The sequence below is a fragment of the Vidua chalybeata genome, chromosome 2 (assembly GCF_026979565.1).
Source record: "Vidua chalybeata isolate OUT-0048 chromosome 2, bVidCha1 merged haplotype, whole genome shotgun sequence".
In the NCBI taxonomy this organism is placed as follows: Eukaryota; Metazoa; Chordata; class Aves; order Passeriformes; family Viduidae; genus Vidua; species Vidua chalybeata.
Window position 1 is genome coordinate 76,131,433 of NC_071531.1, and position 20,473 is coordinate 76,151,905.

At 41.7% G+C, this 20,473-nt stretch overlaps 1 protein-coding gene across 1 annotated transcript in view; it reads right to left on the reverse strand.

The window, feature by feature from the left end:
- TENM4 (teneurin transmembrane protein 4) overlaps positions 1-20,473 on the reverse strand; it is a 342,526-nt gene that overhangs the window by 99,221 nt on the left and 222,832 nt on the right. The window contains exon 12 of the mRNA XM_053934325.1: positions 8,450-8,596. Coding sequence (XP_053790300.1) covers positions 8,450-8,596 — 147 coding nt within the window. The remainder of the gene's footprint in view (positions 1-8,449; positions 8,597-20,473) is intronic.

Here is a 20,473-nt window from a genome sequence, read left to right on the forward strand (position 1 = left end):
TAAAATTTCAAATTAGCTGTGACTTTTCATGGCCCTACAATTGTGTTGGCTGATTTAATGGGCAGTGTCTTAACTGGCTGAGACTGAATAATTGAGCATTTCTACAGAGTTATGGATGCTGCAACAAAAATCAGTCATGCTAACATCACCAAAAGAATGCAAATAACCTGCAGCCAGAGCTGTTATTATGTGTTTAAGCAGACTCTGACAGGTGCTGCATGTCAAGTGTCAGGCTGGAACAGGCAGGCCATGGGTAGGGATGGACCCTGTGTACAATGCTCTTTGTACACAGAGAGCATTCTGTGAACCATGATGCACTCTGGGAGCTCCAGGCAGACAGGCAGTCAGAGGGAGGTGAGCTTAAGGAGCCTGATTAGGGTGAATCTGGGACAGCATACATGACAAACTCAAGGATTGCTCCTGCTAAAGACCATGACACTTTTTTGTCACTGACTGCAATGGGATGAGCCTCTATGAGAAACTGTATTAGGCAAAACAAAACTAGGAAGTAAAAACAACAACAAAACCCCATTGTCTCCCATGGGAGTATTTCCACTGGCAACAAAAGCAGAAAATGCACTGATTATACAAATAATTGTGTCTCACCTCATCCAGTTCTTATCTTTCAGTTTCCTTTCTGTGCTATTTATTCATCAGGTAACATTATCACTTTTTGTGGGGACACTGTCTTGTCCCGTAATACTTTTGGATGAATTACTGGGAGAGTTTGGGTGGGAAAGGTTTTAAATGTAAATGCTCAAAGGTAAAGATAACAAAGTCTTAGTCCTACCCTTGAGCAAATCAGGTTTTAACCTTTCAGTTCTAATCTAAACTCTGGTTTAGAGGAAGGCTCTAAAGGAATGGCTCAGTACTTTTGCACAAACAAGTTATTGTTCACATGGATGTTTATGCTGATAAACATTATTCCTGTTTTTTACAGGAATAATGATCCAATTCCTGAGCTGAGGACTGACACTATTTTCTTTAATTGTATTTGGGGAAGAAATGGATTTTACTCCAGTGCTTTGCAAAGAGAAATTTTACTTATTCTACAGGAGCTGCAGCTTTTGGCTCCCCTTTAAGGAGTCAAAGGGAAACAAAAAACAACTGTAAGGAACAATGGCAATATGACTGTCAACTCCCTGTGACAACATTAGCTATTCATATTCTCTTCACTCCTTCTATCCCACCTGCTCTGTTTTGATTTCACCTGAATAAGTCTCTCACTGGTTGTATCCTGGCTAAATTAGATTGCTGGCTGCCTGGGAAAGGAATTGCCCTCACATCTTTCTCTAAGTGTTCAGCACTTGTTTGCAAATTTGAAATAACACTCATATGTAATAGCTGTCAAGTGTTTGAATTACAAACTCCTTGGTCTCTTGTGCAGAGTCTTTGTGGGGTAGTCACTACAGAAATACTCTGCAAAATGTTCATCCTAATCCAGAGCTATATTCTTTAAAAAAACCATCTGAATAGAAAAAGAAGGGAAGTGGAAGGAGGAAATGACAAAAAACACATGATAATCACAACTGTCTGGCATAAACCAGAGCTGTAATAATGTGTTTAGAATCTACAAGTTCACAGCATCCCGCAGCTCATCACTGCTCTGGAGAATACAGTTGATGCAGCTGCTTTCTTCCTTTCTCCAAGCAGATTTTTAACGGCCAGCAAAGCAGCATAGAAACCAAGCAACTAGGATTTGAAGCTGAGCAAGGCATGTGAGGGCCTTTCCTAGCTTAGCAGAGACTGCATCCTGGGGTGCATGAGGCACAGCATCATCAGCCACGTGAGGGAGGGGATTGTCCTGCTCCGCTCTGCACTGGGGCAGCCTCACCTCAAGGCCTGTGTGCAGTTTTGGGCACCACAATGAAAGGAAGGTAGTAAGACATTAGAGAGTGTACAAAGAAGGGCTATGAGGAATGTGAAGGCTCTGGATGGGAAGCTGTATGAGATGTGGCTGAGGTCACTTGGCTTGTTCAGCCTGGAGGAGACTGAGGGAAGACCTCATCACAGTTTGAAGTTTCCTGTCAAAGGGAAGAGGAGGGGCAGGCACTGATCTCTTCTCTGTGATCTTTGTGAGCCCCCTCCAGCTCAGGATATTCTACGATTCTGTGACTCGCATTTGGACAGGGCAGTAAGTACAAGTTGCTTAAACTGATCATCATGCAATAATTGCCTCCTTCAGAAGCCAAAGCACCTCTTGAAAGTGATTCCTCTGAGCAAAAGTAACTCAGAACTTATCAATTTTTTTGGTGGGAACAGTGGTTTCACACCCTCAGCAGCTGAGAGATCCTTGTCACCAAGGTCTCTCACTTTCCTGGCAAGTGCTGCAAGTGTTAAGCTACTGCTGAAAAGTTCACCCTCACATATTCTGACTGAATCCAAGCCAATTCAAGCAATCATTTGAAAACAGCTTGGAAAGTGGTTTCAGATAACTCAGATATTGGCATGTTTCTCAAATCCTGGTCAAGAGGAAAGTGGCCATGCAGTCTATGCATGTTGAGCACAGTCGGTGCAAAACCTTAGGATTCTAAGGGGACTTTCTGTCTCACAGAAGTTGCAAACATTTGCCTCAGATGCTAAAGTAGGTCTAGTAGAGCTTTCCTGATGTGAAATAAGTGTCCAATCTTTTTTTTTTTTCTGAAGCTGGTTCATGTCACTTTCTGTTACATCTTGTGTACCAGGAGTGCCTCCTTCCCATAACTTAGCTCCCTCATTTCAGCAAACAGTGGTAGGTTTCCTTCAACACAGAGAGAACTTTCATAGCTTCTTTCTAAGTCTATTAATCAAAAGCATTTCATTAGGGACTCCTTCAAAGTACCAGGAGCTCTCCCAAGGTGTCTAGACACTGCTAGACCCCCAGTTCACAACACATCCTCCTCTCCAATGGCACAATCAACACCTGCTCCAGGATGCTGGATGCCCTGAGTTAACACTGCCCTCCTGCCAGTCTTGCTGCCAACAACCAGCCGCAGGTGACACCCATGTGTCACCATCCAACACAAAATCAGCAAAGAGCTGAAACCTGAAAATGTGAACTGGTCATTTTATTTGAGAAGTCAATTAACAGTCACCATGAAACACAGGAAGAGAAGCTGGGTGATTTCTAACAAATTATACCAGCTACCCAATCTTTCAGGTAAGCAGACTTTCTCATCCTTTTAGCAGTGCTTTGTGGTTCCTCCAAGATGACCCTGTTGTTTGACTGGATCTATCTGTGATGATAAATGATAATTTATGATGGCTGTTTTCCCAGGTGCATTCAGATCTCAATACTTCCCTCCACAAATGTAGCCAGCACATTACTGCATAATTTTTTATGGTTTTGAGGAAGCAGACAGCTCACACACCACGCCCAGGAGAGAATCTTTTCATGCCATTAAGGCCCAGGGCATGAAGGCAAAAAGAAAAATAAAGTATCAGAAAGCACCCCACCACTTTGTCTGCAGCTCAAGCATTGGCAAAGACAAAGGTTTGCATTCTGGGGTTCTCTTGGATTCTTTACTGTTCCCTTTACAACCCTGAGACTACCTTCAGGTGTAACCCTATGCACTGCAAAGATCAGTGCAGACTTCTGCCAGCTCTCTAACACTATCTAGCATGTGGTGGACAGATGGTGAACACATGGGTGTTAAGAAGGCCAGAGTGCTGTGCCAAAGTTTCTCTTGCCAAAGATTTGAAATGCTGCTGTTCCAAAGCATTATGTAAGTCTCCACCTTACTACAAGCACTACCTGATCCTTGAATGGGGCAAAGCACTGTGGAATTGCCAGTGGGCTATGGCACAGTTAAACAAACAGCACTGATTTGCCTCAGAGAAGCCATTCCTGAACTACACTGTCACTGAAGTGACCTGCTCACTGCTCCAGGGTTGGGAGAATAAGGCAACCTCTAGTTGTTCTGGTCAAGGAGGATAAGTGAATTAAAGCATACAAATTGCTCTACCTGCTAGCTTTTGGGAAGCATCTGGTGGAGCACAGACTGAACTTGCAAAGGCAAAATGGGGCCATGGGTACATTGGAACTCTCTGTTTGTCCTAAGCTAAATGAGACATAAACAGAGGGAAAGGAGTTTTGCTAATACAATTCTTGCAGAAAAAGAAAAGAGGATGGTTTGTTTTTCTCAGTCCTAAAGGAAGATCACTGACCAGATGACAGCTAAGAAAAATGAAGTTTCTATACTTTTATGTAATGGTGTACAATATGTTATGACAGGCCAGCCTTATTTGACTGGGAAGGGTATCTATCTATCTATCTATCTATCTATCTATCTATCTAATCCCTTAACCACTACCACTCGCCTTTGGAAGTATTTCAATTGGGAAGAGGTGGTGGAGAACAGCAGACAACTGATCAGAAACCTCTAATGACCGTGAAGGTTTAGATAATATTGTGAACACTGTCATTTCAGACATATTTTTCTTATGAGAAAGACTCTTGCCTTCTACAAGTAAAGTAGATTCATGTTTGACAGAGTTCAGCAGCTACTCAGGAAACTGTTTAAAGCAAGAAATAAAGGATGGGTTGGTTCCAATTCCTGGAGAACCAGCAAGCTTTACCCTATTTACCCTATCTGGAAGACAGCTACTCTGGAGAAGCCCCAAACAACAACCAAGGCCCTCAAGTAAAGTTACTCTAAAGTAACTGCAAAGTAAAGAACTTTTAGACCAAATAAGCAATTTAATTTAACATCTGTAGTCCTTTCATGATTTCACCTCAGTCTGATCTTGTCTTTATGCAAACTCATTGAAATGGAGAACTGGACAACTCTGGGCCTCAACAGTTAGATGATTTCTCCAGAACAAGGACTGGTAACACAGCTTTGCTGTTCAACAGCATATTCATGAGATTAGTTAAAAATATCCTCTCTTCCCCTCAGTTTTTCCTGTACACTATGTTCCTAACAGAGGCATCTACCAATGCAACACAGACCACATTTAGCCTATGGAATACCAGCCTCTTCTCAAGGTATTATCAAATGCCATTAACTCCACTTTTAGGACTTATCACAGAAGATAATTTCCTTGATTTTTTAAACTTTCAAACTTATTCTTCAAGCACATGACAGAGCACTCAGTGTGGGGTGAGACATGTAGGTACTAGCTGTCACACCTACTCTTAGGTAGTGAGTGTTTGCAGTCATGAATTAGAGAGGTTATTTTCTGCTGAAGTGAGGCAAGAACTACTTTTCTCATCTTGTTTTAAAGAAACACCCCCTATTTGGTCTAATACAGGTGGCCTCTTAGGTCAAATTTACAAAATCTTGGCCTTTTATCTAGATTGTTACAGCTCTGCCCTTACACTGGTTTTCCTTAACTGATACTGGATGATCACCTGCTCTCAGTTACTCACTACAGCTTCTTTCAAGTTGATGGGCTTGGTGTTAAGAAGTGTAAACAAAGTGGACCTGGGTGTGAAACCTAAGTGCTAGCTTTGATAAATGACACTTTGTGGAGAGGGAACTGTGCTCAGAAACATCTTTTTGCTAGCCTGAACAAAGATTACATTTCACCAAGTTTCTCTCTGAGTGACTCCTGCTCAGCTTGTTATTGTTTATCTGAACAGCCTCCAGATTTAAGAGGCGAACACACCCTGTAATTTAGCACCCGTCCCCCTCAGGGTATGATTAGGCTGGGAGCTGATGAAAAAGTTTCTGACTTCAGCTCCCATTATCCTGAGGAATTTCCGGCTGCAGACATTTTGATTAGCAGACACTTGACACCACAGTGCAGGAACCAGGTATGAGCTCAGGCAGAGTGAACCCCCCCACCCCCGGTACTGTGAACAGCCCCTCTAACCTCTTTCTCAGCACTCATGATACCCATTTTGACTAGGTCAGTTGTTTGACTTCTAAAGCTTCATGAAAGGACTTCTACCTCCACTGACAACATTCATGAGCAAATTCCATGTTTGGATCCTTTCCAGTGAACCAAAATAAACCACCTTTCTCCAGCCCTGGGCATGCATCACTCCAGTGTATGTGACAGAATCCCAAAAGGGGGAAAAACCACAGTGCTCATCCACATACTACATGTTTTTTGGAGAGGCTTAAGGCATGCATGACTTCAGTGCTCTTCAAAGCACAGCAGCTTCCCAAGGTATAATGTTTGTGGTGGATGGGCTCAGTTCTGCTGAACACAGATGCCTAGTGTAATTTGAGTTGCCCTTGGATATCTGAGAAATCCAAAGGGAACTGTCACACATGAAATATATATGCTCTACCAGACACCCAAGTTATTGTGAAGGGGAAACCAGAAGCCAGCTGGAGTACTCTCGGATGTCTCAGATGGTATTGGACAAAAGGCAGCAAACATTAATTTGGCACACAGAAAATTATTATTAGACACAAGGAGAAAAACATTTACTGTAAGGATGGTCATATGCTAGAGCAGGCGGTCCAGAGGTGGGATCTCTATCCTTGGAGGTGTTCAAGAGTTGACTGGACACAGCCTTGAGCAACCTGATGTAATCACTATTGCCTTGAACAGGGGGTTGAACTGAAAACTGCTGGAGGTCCCTTCCAACCTAAATTATGCTATACTAGTCTACAAACATCTCCACTTGCTGTAGAAATCAGCATAACATCTAGCAAACTGGCAGAGCATCAGCCATGCTTCATGAGTCCTTTTATCTATATTTGAATTCTTGCACCAAAAAAAGGACTAAGGCTTCAAAGCAGGAGTGCCTCACCACTGCTGAAGCTCCTACATCTCAGGGGTTGAAATTCTAGACTTGAGGTCACAAATACAAATGAGCCACTAAAATGCATAAAAAGAAGTTAATAAAGTAAATGTATTCTGCTATTTCACTTCCCAGCTGAGAAGAGCCCATAGCAGTAACACAGCCAAATCAAAGGTACAGTGTATGACAGATTATCTGTAATCTGAAATGCACACAATGTACATACTTTTTTTTTTGGGTGTACCAAGAGTAAAGTCAATACTCATTTGTAGGCTCTGACACATGAACACGTTGTCATAAGGCAGTAAGTTACAACCTATCAGTTGCTCTGTTCTTGCTGTGCACACCACTGCTCCACACAGGCTCACCAAATGCCAGTTAGCAGTTGATGTGCACTAACTTGTAAACCTGTCAATGCCTTTTGTCTCTCCGGTCTACATCTGCTGTCCTGCAGGCTTGCAAGGCAGCTTGTTTCAAGGTGAGGGTAACCCAGAAAAAAAGGTTAACCCTTGAATCAGGAGATAAAAAGAGATGCTCAGAGTCTGGTGCTCTTTGTGATATCGTACAGTTGTGATTTACATTGTATGTTAGGCTGGATTACTCCTTCCATCTCCCTCTTTCTAAAAACTTCACAGGCCTTTGGCTGGTTATTTTTTTCCATGGAAACAGGGACTAACCTTCGGTCTATTTACCATATTTTTACACATCTGATATGATGACCTTTATTGCTGCCCTGTGTCAGCTGTAAATAGAAAACACAAGTACAGTGATATTCAGTTCCATATGAGGTAAAAAGCCATCTTTGTTTTACAGTGTGTACTCTTTGTATGGTACTCCAATTTTTCCATCTTTTCTAAAGGGCTAATTTGGTCCATTTGCCATGCCAGATGTGCAGAAGTATTTTAAATATTCAATCAGAATCACAGTTGTTGTGAAGCAGATAATCACAGACTTGGCTTGGCTATTATTTTTTTAAACTGTACTGTTCCTGTGAATATGATAAAACAGAGGCTTGCAAAATGCAGTCTCCACTTCACAGTCTGGGTCCTGGCCCAGACTTGTGGTTTACAAAACCTTCTGCTGAGTGACAACAAAACAAATTATGCAGTCTCCCTTATGCCTTAAATTTAATATCTCATCTCCTGCTCTCTAATTCAAACCTTCACTGCACCACGGTTTCCTTTGTAATGAGATAACTCTGAATATTAAGTTTGCATTACAGAGAGCTATTATTCACATGCCTGACATCATTACATATGGAACAGTAATCAATAAAACATGGTTTGAGAGGGATTGGATGGCTTGTGGGCATGGGGATCAGTCACCCAAGGCTCTAAGTTTCTGAAAAATATCCATCCAAAGTCAGTGGTGACCAACTGCAGAACCTTGATGAAAGCCTCAGGCAGCGAGGGCAAAGTTTGAACAGTCATGGATGTTCATTGTCTGAGGTGGTCCCATCATGTCACTGCTGAGCCACTCGGCTCGGGTAGAGGGACTGGACAGGTGCACAGCCTCTGCCTGCTCTCTGCTCTATGGACTTGATTTGAAGAGAAACAAATGTCCCTCTTCAGACTGGCACCCCAGATCCAAACCCATTTCATTTGAATTCCAATCCACTCTGGCTGAGTCAGCCTGGCAGATTTCACTGTCTGTTCTCTACCAGCTGTCAAAAAACAATCTGCCCTGCAGAATCAAGCCCAGATGACTGTTCACTGTGAGAGGTTTATAGGCTCTGTGAAGCCTGACATATCACATGTGCTCATGTCCTACCTCCATCGTTGTCTTTTCCATCGCCGCATGCCGTCTCCATGGAAGTGTCACAGCCTGCTCCTCTCCAGCCCAGCTGGCAGACACAGTGCCAGCCGTTCATGTCCAGAGTGCATCTGCCATTGCCATTGCACAAGCCAGGGCATCCCTCTGCAAGGCAAACAGCCACACATTCAAACACACTCGAAACACAAAGCAACACAGCCTGGAAAGGGCCTCATTAAACAGCTCTTTCCCTTTGCCTTCAGTTGATTTCTCCACTCCCACTTGGTGTCTTCCCACCTGGAATGAACCCACTTTTGTGTCAGGATGGTGGTGATTACTCAATGGGCAGCTGCTTCTGGCTCTCCCAGGAGGTCCTCACAGCATAACCACACTCACTGTGCTGAGGGAATGGTGAGTTTCAGGAGGGCACTGAGATACTCCTGCTTCATTGGTTGTAAAAGGAAGGCAGCACATTGCCCTTCAAGCTTCTCAAAACATTTGCTATGTAAGACTTGGGGTTACCTAGGTTGCATTTGGGATTAAAGTTCACAACACCCAGCAGGATAAAGCAGCTGGCTTTCAATAATACTGAGATGTCAGACTGATAAGCATTCAAAACCAGCTGGAAAGGGAAAGGTAGAAAATATTTGGAAGACATACAATTTCTTTACTGTAGTAATTTTGGGAGGGATTAATCTCATCTGGTTCAAATTAATCTAAAACTGAGATACCTTCAACTCTCTGTAGTCAGCAGAGAAATACACTATCCCAGGGCAGAAGTCTCCTTATGGGGGTTTGATGCTCATGGTGATGAGCTGAAGCATGCTCTGGAAATATCCATTTCTCCCCAATGACTAGAGAGAGCCCAGCACAGAGGTAGGCATTTTACAGATGACAAAATTTAGTTAGGGAGGATGAACAACAACCTCCCAGTCTGCTCACTAGGGTTTGGTTTTCTCATCTGATGACCTCCTGCTGAGAATTTTGTACTTCCCCCCCCACACCACCCCTTCAAGAAAACAGCAGAGTAATTTCCACAGTAAGCAGTGGTGTGAGGGAGGCTGCTTAGCTTAAGCCCTTCTGGGGGCTTTTTACCTGCGGAGCTCAAAAATCTTTACCACCAAGCTGTCAGAAATGTAAGAGATACTTAACAGCTTAGGAAACTGAAGTACAAGGGACTGAAGTGACTGTGAAGGTCACTCAGCAGGACTGATTACACCAGGGAAACAATTCAATCTTCCTAAGCCCTGTTTTAATGCTTTCTCTATTTATATGTGTGTAGTGCTATCCTGCCACATAGTCTGAGTTTTTTAAGACTCTCAGCTTTGAAAGACAGGTTTGTGAACCTGTGTGAGCAATACAGATCTATGCTGTGCTAAGGGACAGTGAAGAGGTGTGTGTTGTCTTGGTACCGGTTTGACCACATGATGTGTGAGGGTGTCCCCAAGACAGAGCTGGGACCCCATCTAGACCATCCCATGTCATAGTGTGTCCTGCAATGGGGAAATGTGGCTTAGAAATGCCTTTAAAACAAAAAAAATGTTTCACAGGGAGCTTTTTAAGTTCACAGAACCTTTCCCAGTGAATAGAAAAAAAACCAAACATTTTTAGGGCTGTTTTTTTAACAAGTGACTGATTTACAGGCACCAAATGCAAAAAGGAACAAAGGTGGTAAGGGAAATTCCTTTAGAAGGATCTTAAATATATTTCTCATTTACAAACAAATTTGTTATATTTTAGTCTTTTAAAATTTGTACTCTGGGATGTAGCAAATAATGTGTATGTATGAGTCAGCATGCTATTGTGTATTTTAGTATTGATACACTATATTAATATTTATAGACTACAGAAGAGCCATTTGTAGGCTAGGCTACCTGAAATTCTTCATTTTAATGTCCTGCCTTTAGTTACTTACAACAGTGCCAAACTTTTAACCATTTAATCAGATTTTTTCTATGCTACAGCTAATGTATATGTTTGATCCCTTTGCTTACTTTCAGTACAAGCTGAAAGCATTCAGTGATTTTGAGAATGAAAGAGGAAGAAGTGTAAATAACTTCCCAAAATTACTTGGCTAGGTAGGTAGTCCCATTCTGGAGTAGATCTATCCAGTTCGGATGAGACCATACTGACAGTAGAGATAGGAGTTTTTTCCCCTCTCTAAAAATCACAGAATCATAGAATGGCTTGGGTTGGAATGGACCTTAATGGTCATCCAAGTTCCAATTTCCCTGCCAAGGCCAAGAACACCTTCCACTAGACCAGGTAGCTCAAAGCCCCATCCAATCTGGCCCTGACCACTTCAAGTGATGGGATATCCACAGCTTCCCTGGGCAACCTGTACCATTGCTTTAATTTGTCTAGATGAAAAGCCTCTGAAGAAATCTTGCTTTATGTGTATACTGGATGGTTCCATTAGAGTGTGGCTGGTGCGTCACCACTGAGCACACCTCTTGTTTTTACTCCTTGGACTCTTTAAAACCTTTGCTAACAAGTTCTCTTCTATCCTACAGTTGCAGAGACTGGGCAGAACAAAGGTGCTGTAGTGTTGACCTGGACAGGGGTGAAGTGAGAACCAGAAAAAGTTGAATGAAGTTGAAGAGACACCATGATCTTGTCTCATGTAAGAAATGCCCAGGAAATGTAAGGGAAAACTAATGTAACTATAAAAACGATGAACTCATATAGAACTGCATGTGCTCTACTCTCCCAGGCTTAGGAAAAAGGGAATTTGGAGTGGCAGAAAACAGATGATATAATTTGGATGAGGCACCTTTGGCATCTGAGGAAATGGGAAGAGCTTGATTTGTCTCTCCTTGGACAATAGTGGCTGAAAAGACGATGATTTTTTCCCAAAAGTTAATGAAACACATAAACATTGAGAAGGGAAAACTTCTTAAAAGCTATTTAAGGTAAAAAGAATATTGCTGGCACAAAACCAAATGGACATAAACCAAGTATGAATAAATTCTGGCTGGAAATTAGGAAAAAAAAATCATTTGCAAAGATCAAAGGAATGAAGTTCTGGAGCAGATTCCCTGTGGGAGTGTTAAGGAGAAGATTCTTCAGTTACTTTTTCATAGAGCTTGGTAAATTTATAAAGTTTTACACAATGTGCCCTTGCCAGCAGAAGACTAGACTCTAACTGAGGAGACCCCTTTCAATCCTATGTGTTTGAATTTTGTGTGCAATTCATTATCTATATGAAACATGTTTGAGAGTATTTGAATGGACTTTCAGGATTTACTCTGAAATCTTCTTGATCTGGACCCAGAGAAAGTAAGCCAAGCATTTCAGAAAGAGAACAAGCAGAGGAAAAGCATTGGTCAGGAGAGGAGAGAGAGATGAGAGCAAGTATCTCATAAGATTATGCCTTCCCAAAATATCTATTCCTCTTCTTGAGTACTATGGGAATCCAAGGTGCCCTGATGAGAGAGATAAGCAACTGTAGATACCTAAAGTAGGGTAACTCCTACCTGCAATTTTATACTCCACTGTCTTGGTACCCTTTAAGTCTAGAAAGTAAGTTTGTCCCTTTCCACTTAGGAGAACGTAATCTCTGGTTCTTAGTAGATAAAGCTCTTCCAAGGAGCCTGAAAGAACTGTTTCCTGATGACAGAAATGGCTCTTCACAGGTATAGGAACATAGAGGCTTTCCAATGTTTACCATTACATGACAGAGTTAATTAAAATTTCAATGCTGTGAGGATTAAACTGAACCCCTCTAGTATCATGGTTTGGTAGGAGAGCAGACATTTTAAAGATGCAAAGAGAAAGTAAACCATTAATAGGAAAAAAAATATATACAGCAGCTGTTAGAGGACTTGGGCCTTCAGAAAGTTAGAAGACAACAGAGATGCGTAAGCCAATATATCCAAGAGAATGGACCTGTAAGTTCTACCATTTCTGAAGTGGTTCACTGCACAGAGACTTGACCATCACTTCCACCACATAGATAGGATGGCAGAATATTCCTCATTCCACAAACAGTGCACTTCAAAGCACTTGATGAAAAGATGATGTAAAATAAACTTTATCCTCTCCTTTCCCCCATGCTGAGGAATAAAGCAAAGAGATCATCTTGTTTCCAAATTGCTTCTGAAAGTCACCACAGCGGGATGGCTTAATCCTCAGAGATTTACACCACCATAATCTTGCAGCTCTGATTTCTCATAGCTAGAAGTCACCAATGATCCATTATTCCTGTTTGTGGTGTTAACTGTATTTGGGTGACAAAGAGAATTAAATACATGAATAGGGCTTTTTTGGAAAAGGGGGAGGAAACCCTTTATGTGAGTTTCAAACTTAAGCACATGTAAGTGCTGCTGAAAGATTCTGGAGGGCATTCACAAAGATGTTCAGTCTGCCATGCACGTGAGAGAACAGACCAGGGAAGCAATATAAAAAGTGGATTAATTTTGAAACAGAGAAGTACAGACCATCAGAGTCAAAGGAGACTGCAGAAGTTATCCTGCAATTTTTAAGACTGATGGTAAAATAATCTCTCTTAATGATCTGTACAGTTAAAGCCTTCTTTAATTAGTGCAACTATAAGCAACGTTTACTGGTATTTTTCTTCAAGGCAAACCTCACTGCCACTTGAAATAAGACTTAGAAGAAAAGGCTATTTATTATCTTTCCTTCATTGTCAGTAGGAGAGCACCGATGGATGTTCTTATGAAGTCCCAGGCAGCAGCTGAGCTCTGGGACAAGAAGGACATGGCTAAATGCAATACATGAAGGTGCAAATGCCTGAAGCTTGAGAGAACAACAAATGCTATGAGACCTGCAGAAGCTTCTCTAGGACTAAAGGCGGGGCCTGAAGCATCAGCTGATCCCTGCAAACTATGAAAGCTTGTCCCAAAACCAACTCAACTCTGAAACTACCACTACTATTCTGTGGTGACGGGAATCCAGAAATCCTTAATCAGATGTGTGCTCTAATAGGAAGGCTAAGAAGCTACTGACCAGAGCTCCTACACTTGTAACTATACAAATGAGGGAACTAGCTTTGGTCAGACCTTGGGTCTCACTTGCTCTCACACTTCAGGAGCAGCCCTTGCAGCCACCCCTGAATTCTAATGTTGTTCAGCAACTTTAAAATTCAAACTAGCTGTTTATATATGCATCACTACAGTGTTAATGTGGTTAATGATTATTTTGGAAGAGTAAGAATTGATATTCAGTAATAGAAATTAATTAAGCTGATATACCATCAGATTCAATGATATTCTGGATGGAGAAACTCTCTAAAATCAGCATCTCTTTTAATTATTATTAAAATAATAGGCACCTCTTCTCATTTTAAGCATTACCAGTGTTAATTAGGCCTTAGTTTAGAAGACTCTACTCTGAGTCTAGTTAGAGCTTCTTGGTTAATTATGCTGATGTTTATTATTAAAACCTGCCCTCCCATTTAGGAACAATTCTACATCTTCTCTGACTGACTGGTTTATTGTAAAGCAGTAGGAAAGATTCAGTAGTAAATCAGGCTCACCCTTTGACAACAGGATTACTGGGAAGGGATTTCAACCAGAAAGATGTTAATAATTAAGAAAGCCAAAAGGACATGAGTAATTTAGTTTTGAAAAATGCACACCATGCAGTTAGCCAAGTAGAAAACCATGTACTTTTAATGTTTCAGCTATTGCTAATCTTTCCAAAAGCAGCCATGCATAGCAAGAGACTATCTTTTATTCTTAGTATGTTACTTAACCTGTTACCTACTGAAAGACTCATTAAATGTAATGTGTCTTTATTATTGGGCATAAAGGTGAGTCAAAAGGCTACCTAGAGGAAAAATGACAGCTACAGAAGACTTAATTAAAAAAATTGGGCCACTGAATGGGCAAATCAGTACTGAGGGTTCCTTGCCAGGCTCTGCAGGTTGATTTTTCGTTCTTCTATGCCCTCAATGATTATCTGCTACTTTTTGATGCAGCCTTCTCCAATACACATTGAGATGAAAAGGAGTCCTGGGGATTTGAAATGCAAAACACTGAGTTGTGGAACATTAACAGCAGGCTCTGATCACACTCCCTAGTGATGGCCCGTATCTTCCTCTGAGGAAGCCACCATGATTACTTCATAAGGGCACAATAAATGTCCCTCTTTCCCTGATCTAAGAAAGAGAATGTACTTTTCCCACCTAATTTAAATAAAGTCAAGCATAGGTGTTTTTTTGGTGCTAACAACTAGAGAAAACTAACTACCACTGTAAAATCAACTGATCCATAAAGAGGGGTCCAAGGACAGCTACCAGTTGCTGCATTACACTGAAGATGGAAGTATTTAAACTATGGACATTTCCTTATCACTAGTATTTGTCTGTTCAAACATTTTGCTTATTTGCAGTTGTTCCTGAATCTGCCTTTAGAAAACCACTGAATTTTAAATTCATCTAGAGAAGTGAAGTCAGTAGGGCAACCATGTTTCTTGTCACACCACATAAGCCCTGTATAGCAAAGACTTCATTTTAACTGTTCATGGGGTCAGTACTTGAGCATATCTGCTCTTCATCCTCAGCCTCTCACAGCTATTATTTCTGATTGCTCAAAACCTGAAAAGAAGGTTAGCACTGCAGAAAAAAATTGATTCATTCAACCTGTTTTTTGGTTTGTTTAACCAGCAAACATATGATGCTTGCGTGGTGTCAACACTGTGTTGCTGCTAGTGTCAAATCAGCCATGTAGAAAAATATTTAAGTCCAACTCAATCATATTTATTGTCAGATTGTTGTATTTAACCATATGCATGCTATTTCAATATTTTTCAAAAGCTACGTGCATTGTGGAACTGTCTTAAAAAGTCCTAAAGTAATTTAACTCATTGTTCTGATTAACAAATAACTGTGATTTTTCTTTTAAACAGCAGGTGATCCCTGTTCTCTAAGAGTTCAATTCCTTTTCTTCTTTGTTGAAGAAAGACCTGGGTCCTAGACTTGCATTACACTTACGAACAGGACCATAAGATTGGATTTTGTTGTAGTGTACATTAATGCAGCATCACTGATTTCTAAAGATTTTGCAGATTTATGCAACCAGAGGTTTTGGGATCATAATGTTTTTGTATTACAAAAAAAAACCCCAATATATAATTAGTCAAAGCTCCCATGTAAGAGTTGGCAGTTGTGGATCAAAAACATGAAGACTCCACGTAGAAAGTGCACTCACCTGTGTTACAAAATGGACCACAGACATTTAATTAAAACACGTCATTGTACAGGGCTCCTGCTGTATTCACAGACACTTGTTTTCTCCTGACTTGCCTTACCTGAGTGGGAAGGGTGAGGATGAGAGATGATTTGGAGGGGAGGGCAAGGACAAGGGAATGGGTAGGAACACTGATATGATATTAACACAGGGTCACAGCACTTACAGAGGTATTTCCTACATAAATGACTGGAAAGTTCACCCTTTCAGACATCAGAGATCACTTTGATGACAATGAGGAAGAGATGCAACCTCAACACAGCATGTTCACGGTGCATTTTTTAAAAAGAAACACAAAGACAATAGGAAAAATAGGAAGGAAGAGCATACCTTTCACTACCTTATCCAGATAGTGAGCTTGGGAGATAAAAGACAGGACATTTAAGGTAGGATTGAATAAGTGCATTGCGGCTTACTACAAGACTGTGCAGGTGCTAGAAAGGCAAAGGAGAGTTCGCTGTGATACGAAAAGAAAAACCTTGATTATGAGGAGAGAAAAAAGGAAGAAGAGCGGAGCACAGTGCTCCTCAGTCAAATGGCTTGAGAAGGCTGTGTTAAGGCATTCAGTCATCTTTGCTCATTAAGATCAGGAAGAAAAACAGGAAAGTTCTATATATATTTATGTATTTATATATATATATATATACGTAGGTATATATGTATATGTGTATATATGTATATCAGGATATTGCAATGCTCTGCTCATTTGCAAGTCTCCCTCCATTTTACTGACTGCTTTGCATTTCATCAGGAAAGCAGAGACATTTGAAAGTCCTCCACCTTACCTGATTGTCTTATATTTTTCCATGCAAAAAGGCACAGTTCCGTGACCTTACCAGATTGGTACAGGTTTTTTCCTGGATCTTTCTAATGGTAATATACTGCATTTATGCAGCATTTTCTAGCCCCGGATCAAATTACTTTACAAATATTAAATTAACCTCATGGCAACTATACCAGATAGGCAAGTATTAATATATTCATTTTAAGGAATGCTAAAGAAAAAGTAAAAAAGAAAGTGATAGATGTCACGGGAGCAGTCATGTACCCAGATCCCATGGAACACTGATTTGCAAAACCACCTTATTGATTTTCTGTTGTTGAGCAGAAGGTTGGTGGCAAAGACGTCCTGCCTCGGAGAGCCCTGGTTCATGCCAGCAGGCGGCACTCTCTGTCCTAACACCCACTGGTCTTTATTAATAAAAGAGAGGCTCTGAGTCTTGCATTTCTCTCTTTCAATACCTACTTAAACATTATTTCCCTTGTTCTCTTGACTGCTCCCTGCAATCTCAGCCTCAGTTTTGTCCTGGTAGTTTTTGAAGAATTTTTTGAAGAAGTTTTTGTCTCTGGCTTGTTCAGGCAGACAGTCCTCCTGGGAGGTCATGGCAGTTGCAGGAATTATTTTTCCATCCTGTGAATGTAATGGATCTGTATAGGAACTAAGTGGAGAGGGCTGGGAGAGCTCACCTAGTGTGGGGCAGTTATGAGGCTTGGCAAAGAGGTGAATTAATCATGCTGATGCGGTGGGAGCGATGCAGGAAGCACAGCATTGCCATCTGCTTGGATGGTGGCTGAAGCCTAGGATTGTATCTCTTGGATTTTGACATCCATAGCAGCCCAACCTCTTAGCTCAGGCAGTCACTGTGCAGCTGATGGCAATGAAGGCAGCTGTCAATGCCAACCATGTGACAGTTACGTATCAATGTCTTCTTGTAATTTGAAAAATAATGGGGCTTCATACAGGAGCAGCAGGAATCTTTCTTTTCTAAATCCATACAGGCTTTACTTCTGGCATTCAAATATCATCCTATTCCCTACAGACACTCCTTTGGAAACCCTGCAGGCATGTGGCACATGCTGAGAAATAATGCAGGAGTTCAGAAGAAAAGTTACTTTTCTAAAGTATCCCCTGCACCGAAATGCACCACCACACTCAGCTCCAGGTCACCACCCTACTCCTGGAAGCCACTTTAAAACTGCTAGGGAGGAGCTCCTGTGACCATTTTTCAGTGTGAAAGCCCCCTTGTTTCACCAGCCTGAGCTGACTTGGTTTGCTTTGTCTGAAACACAATGGGAATAATAACGAGTACTTCTCTTGGTTTACAGAGAAAGAGAGAAGGAACAGAGAAGTGAGAGATGCTGCAGGCAGGTCCTTGAGAAGGACGTGTTTCCTACTACGTGCTCCTTCTTCATTTCCCAAATATTCTTTTTCCCTTTATCCTTCCTATGAGGTGAAGTGGACAGAGCCTCAGGGAAAACACTGGAGTTAAACTGAGATCACACAAATGTGAAGGAGAGGAGAAAGTAAACATCCATTGCTGAACCAGGGACAGCGTGTGAAGTTTATGCTACAGGGTCAGGGAAAACACTATATTTGAAGTTAATCTGTGCTTAATATTTACTGGCAAATATGCTGCCAAACTATTTAAGGCCAGATTACCTCCAGATTGATTCAGGATCATGTCAGAACAAAGCAAGCAAGTGTGTATTTTCCACTGCTATAACCATCGTCTTCTCTTGCCCAAAGGTACCCATCCTCAACCAGGCAGGCTGAGTGGGGTCTGAGGGTCACACACACCTCAGCTTCTGCTGTGGATGCACTTGAGCACTGACTGTTGGGCAGCAGGTAGAATCACAGAATCATAAGAGTTGGAAAAGACCTCTAAGATCATCGAGTGCAACCACTAACCCAGTACTTCCAGGTCCACCACTAAACCCTGTCCCTAAGCACCACATCTACAAGATAGCAAGAACCTTCCCTAGACACTGGTAGGCTTATTTTTGTCTTGGGCCATGCATGGACTGTGATGCTTTATGGATTCAAAGGGCACAAGTGATGTGTTAGAAAGCTGGGGAAAAGAGACCAGGATCCACCTGTAATGTGCCCTGTCTGGATTCCAGCTGCTCCAGCAGAAATGGAGAGGCACTGATTACAACCTCAGCTATTCAGAACATGTGTGATTATTTATGCAAGAAGACTGATGAAAGGCAAACTTAAAGGGGCAGATTTCTCAAAAATCAGAGTTTTGCTATGTAAAACAAACCCCAGGCTGATGGCGCCGTAAGCAGAAGCCAGCGTGGGACAGGCTGTCTGCCTGTCTGTCTGGGCATTGTTATTGCATCCATCACCCGTGCGTGCCAGGACCAGATTTCCAAAAGGAGTTAAACATGTAGCTTTTGCGGAGATCAATGGGGATTAGGCACTGAGGTGCTTTGAAATCCTGCTAGGTAGGCTGGGGAGTGTTTGGAGAGCTAGCTGCTGGTCCTTCAGGTCTCCAGAGACTCTGGAGTATTTAGCTGCAGCGACTGAACTTCCAGAGATGGCTTTGGTCTTGTGTCCAGGCTGTTCAAGGATAGTGAATATTCCGACTCCACCATGCAGGGAAGCCCCCTCTGCTATTATTTTCCTAAATAATGCTGTATGAATCATACAAGCTGGAGAGGGAGTTTTCACAAGGGCTTGTAATCATAGGACAGGGGAGTACAGCCTTAAGCTGAAGGAGGACAGGTTCAGATTGGGTATTCAGAAGAAATTTTTCACACTTAAGGGTGGTGAGGCACTGGCACAGGTTGTCCAGAGAAACTGTGGATGCCTCATCCCTGGAAGTGTTCAAGACAACGCTGAATGGGGCTTGGAGCAACCTGGTCAAGTAAAAGGTTACTGATCCATGTCAGTGGGGCTGGAACTAGATGATCTTAAAGGTCCAAACAATTTTGTGATTCTATGACTCTTTATTAAACCCAGGAAATTTTCTGTGCTGCTTCATGTGAAGCAAACCCTTAGAGCAGCCTACTACAGAGCTAGCTGTAATTTGGCCTCTCAGAGCTCACAGTAAGAAGGTTTATTTCATCTTTAAACTCAATGCTCCTAAAACCCACCATGCTCCCTGGATGTAGTTTGGGCCAGAACAGAAGAAACTTGAATTCCTGCAATGTCTCTAACTAGGAATGAATTAGGAACATGCTGGAGAACCCATCACGGGAGTCTGGCACTGACTCTATTGTCATGGTGTGTTTTGCTCCTTCCAGAAAATGACTGAACCCTTCTGCTGGGTTTCAGGATTCCTGCAGTTAAATAATCAATTTTCTGCTCTACTCTCCTGCACTAAGTTTGCTGAATTGGGATGATGAATGCAAGCATCTGCATCAATTTCCTAGTTGGGAATTAACTGGGGTTATTCTAATGAAATCTCTGAATGTGAGCAATCAAGACAGTACATTCAGTGACACAACTCTTTGTAGGAGCAGACAAAATTAATCCACCAGAATCAGAATACCTTGAACACCATAAGGAAGAGCCTCCTATAACCTACAAAACAAAAGGATGTCTTACTCTCACACATGCTTGACAGGAAATGGAAGAAGTGTCCCCTACTGATACCGTCCATTTCTACCGTGTTACCTGCACACACGGCAATACTGGTAAAGCATCACTTCAGCAATGGGGTTTTATGCTTGTCAGTGCTAAAGCAAACCGGGCCATGACACAGACATATACAGAATTATCATCAACAGAACAATTTGCCATGCAGGGAAATTACACAAGGACAAGGGGAATGCTTTCCACATACTCAATGTAATTCCAAGTCAATGTCCTTTCATTTGTGCCAACATAACTAGCTTATTACTCCTGCTAAAACCATTCAATTTTCCTGAATATTTACAACTTTGCCAAATCTCCTTGACATTCTACACATTTATCAATGAAATATTCTGTAGGAAATAGTGTTTACAGCTTCAGAGGCAGGAAACTATGTCCAAATTTATTTTTAAATCACCATGCAAGGAGATGAGGAGGGGGGAAAGCGAAAAGAAACAGAGTTGCTCCAGC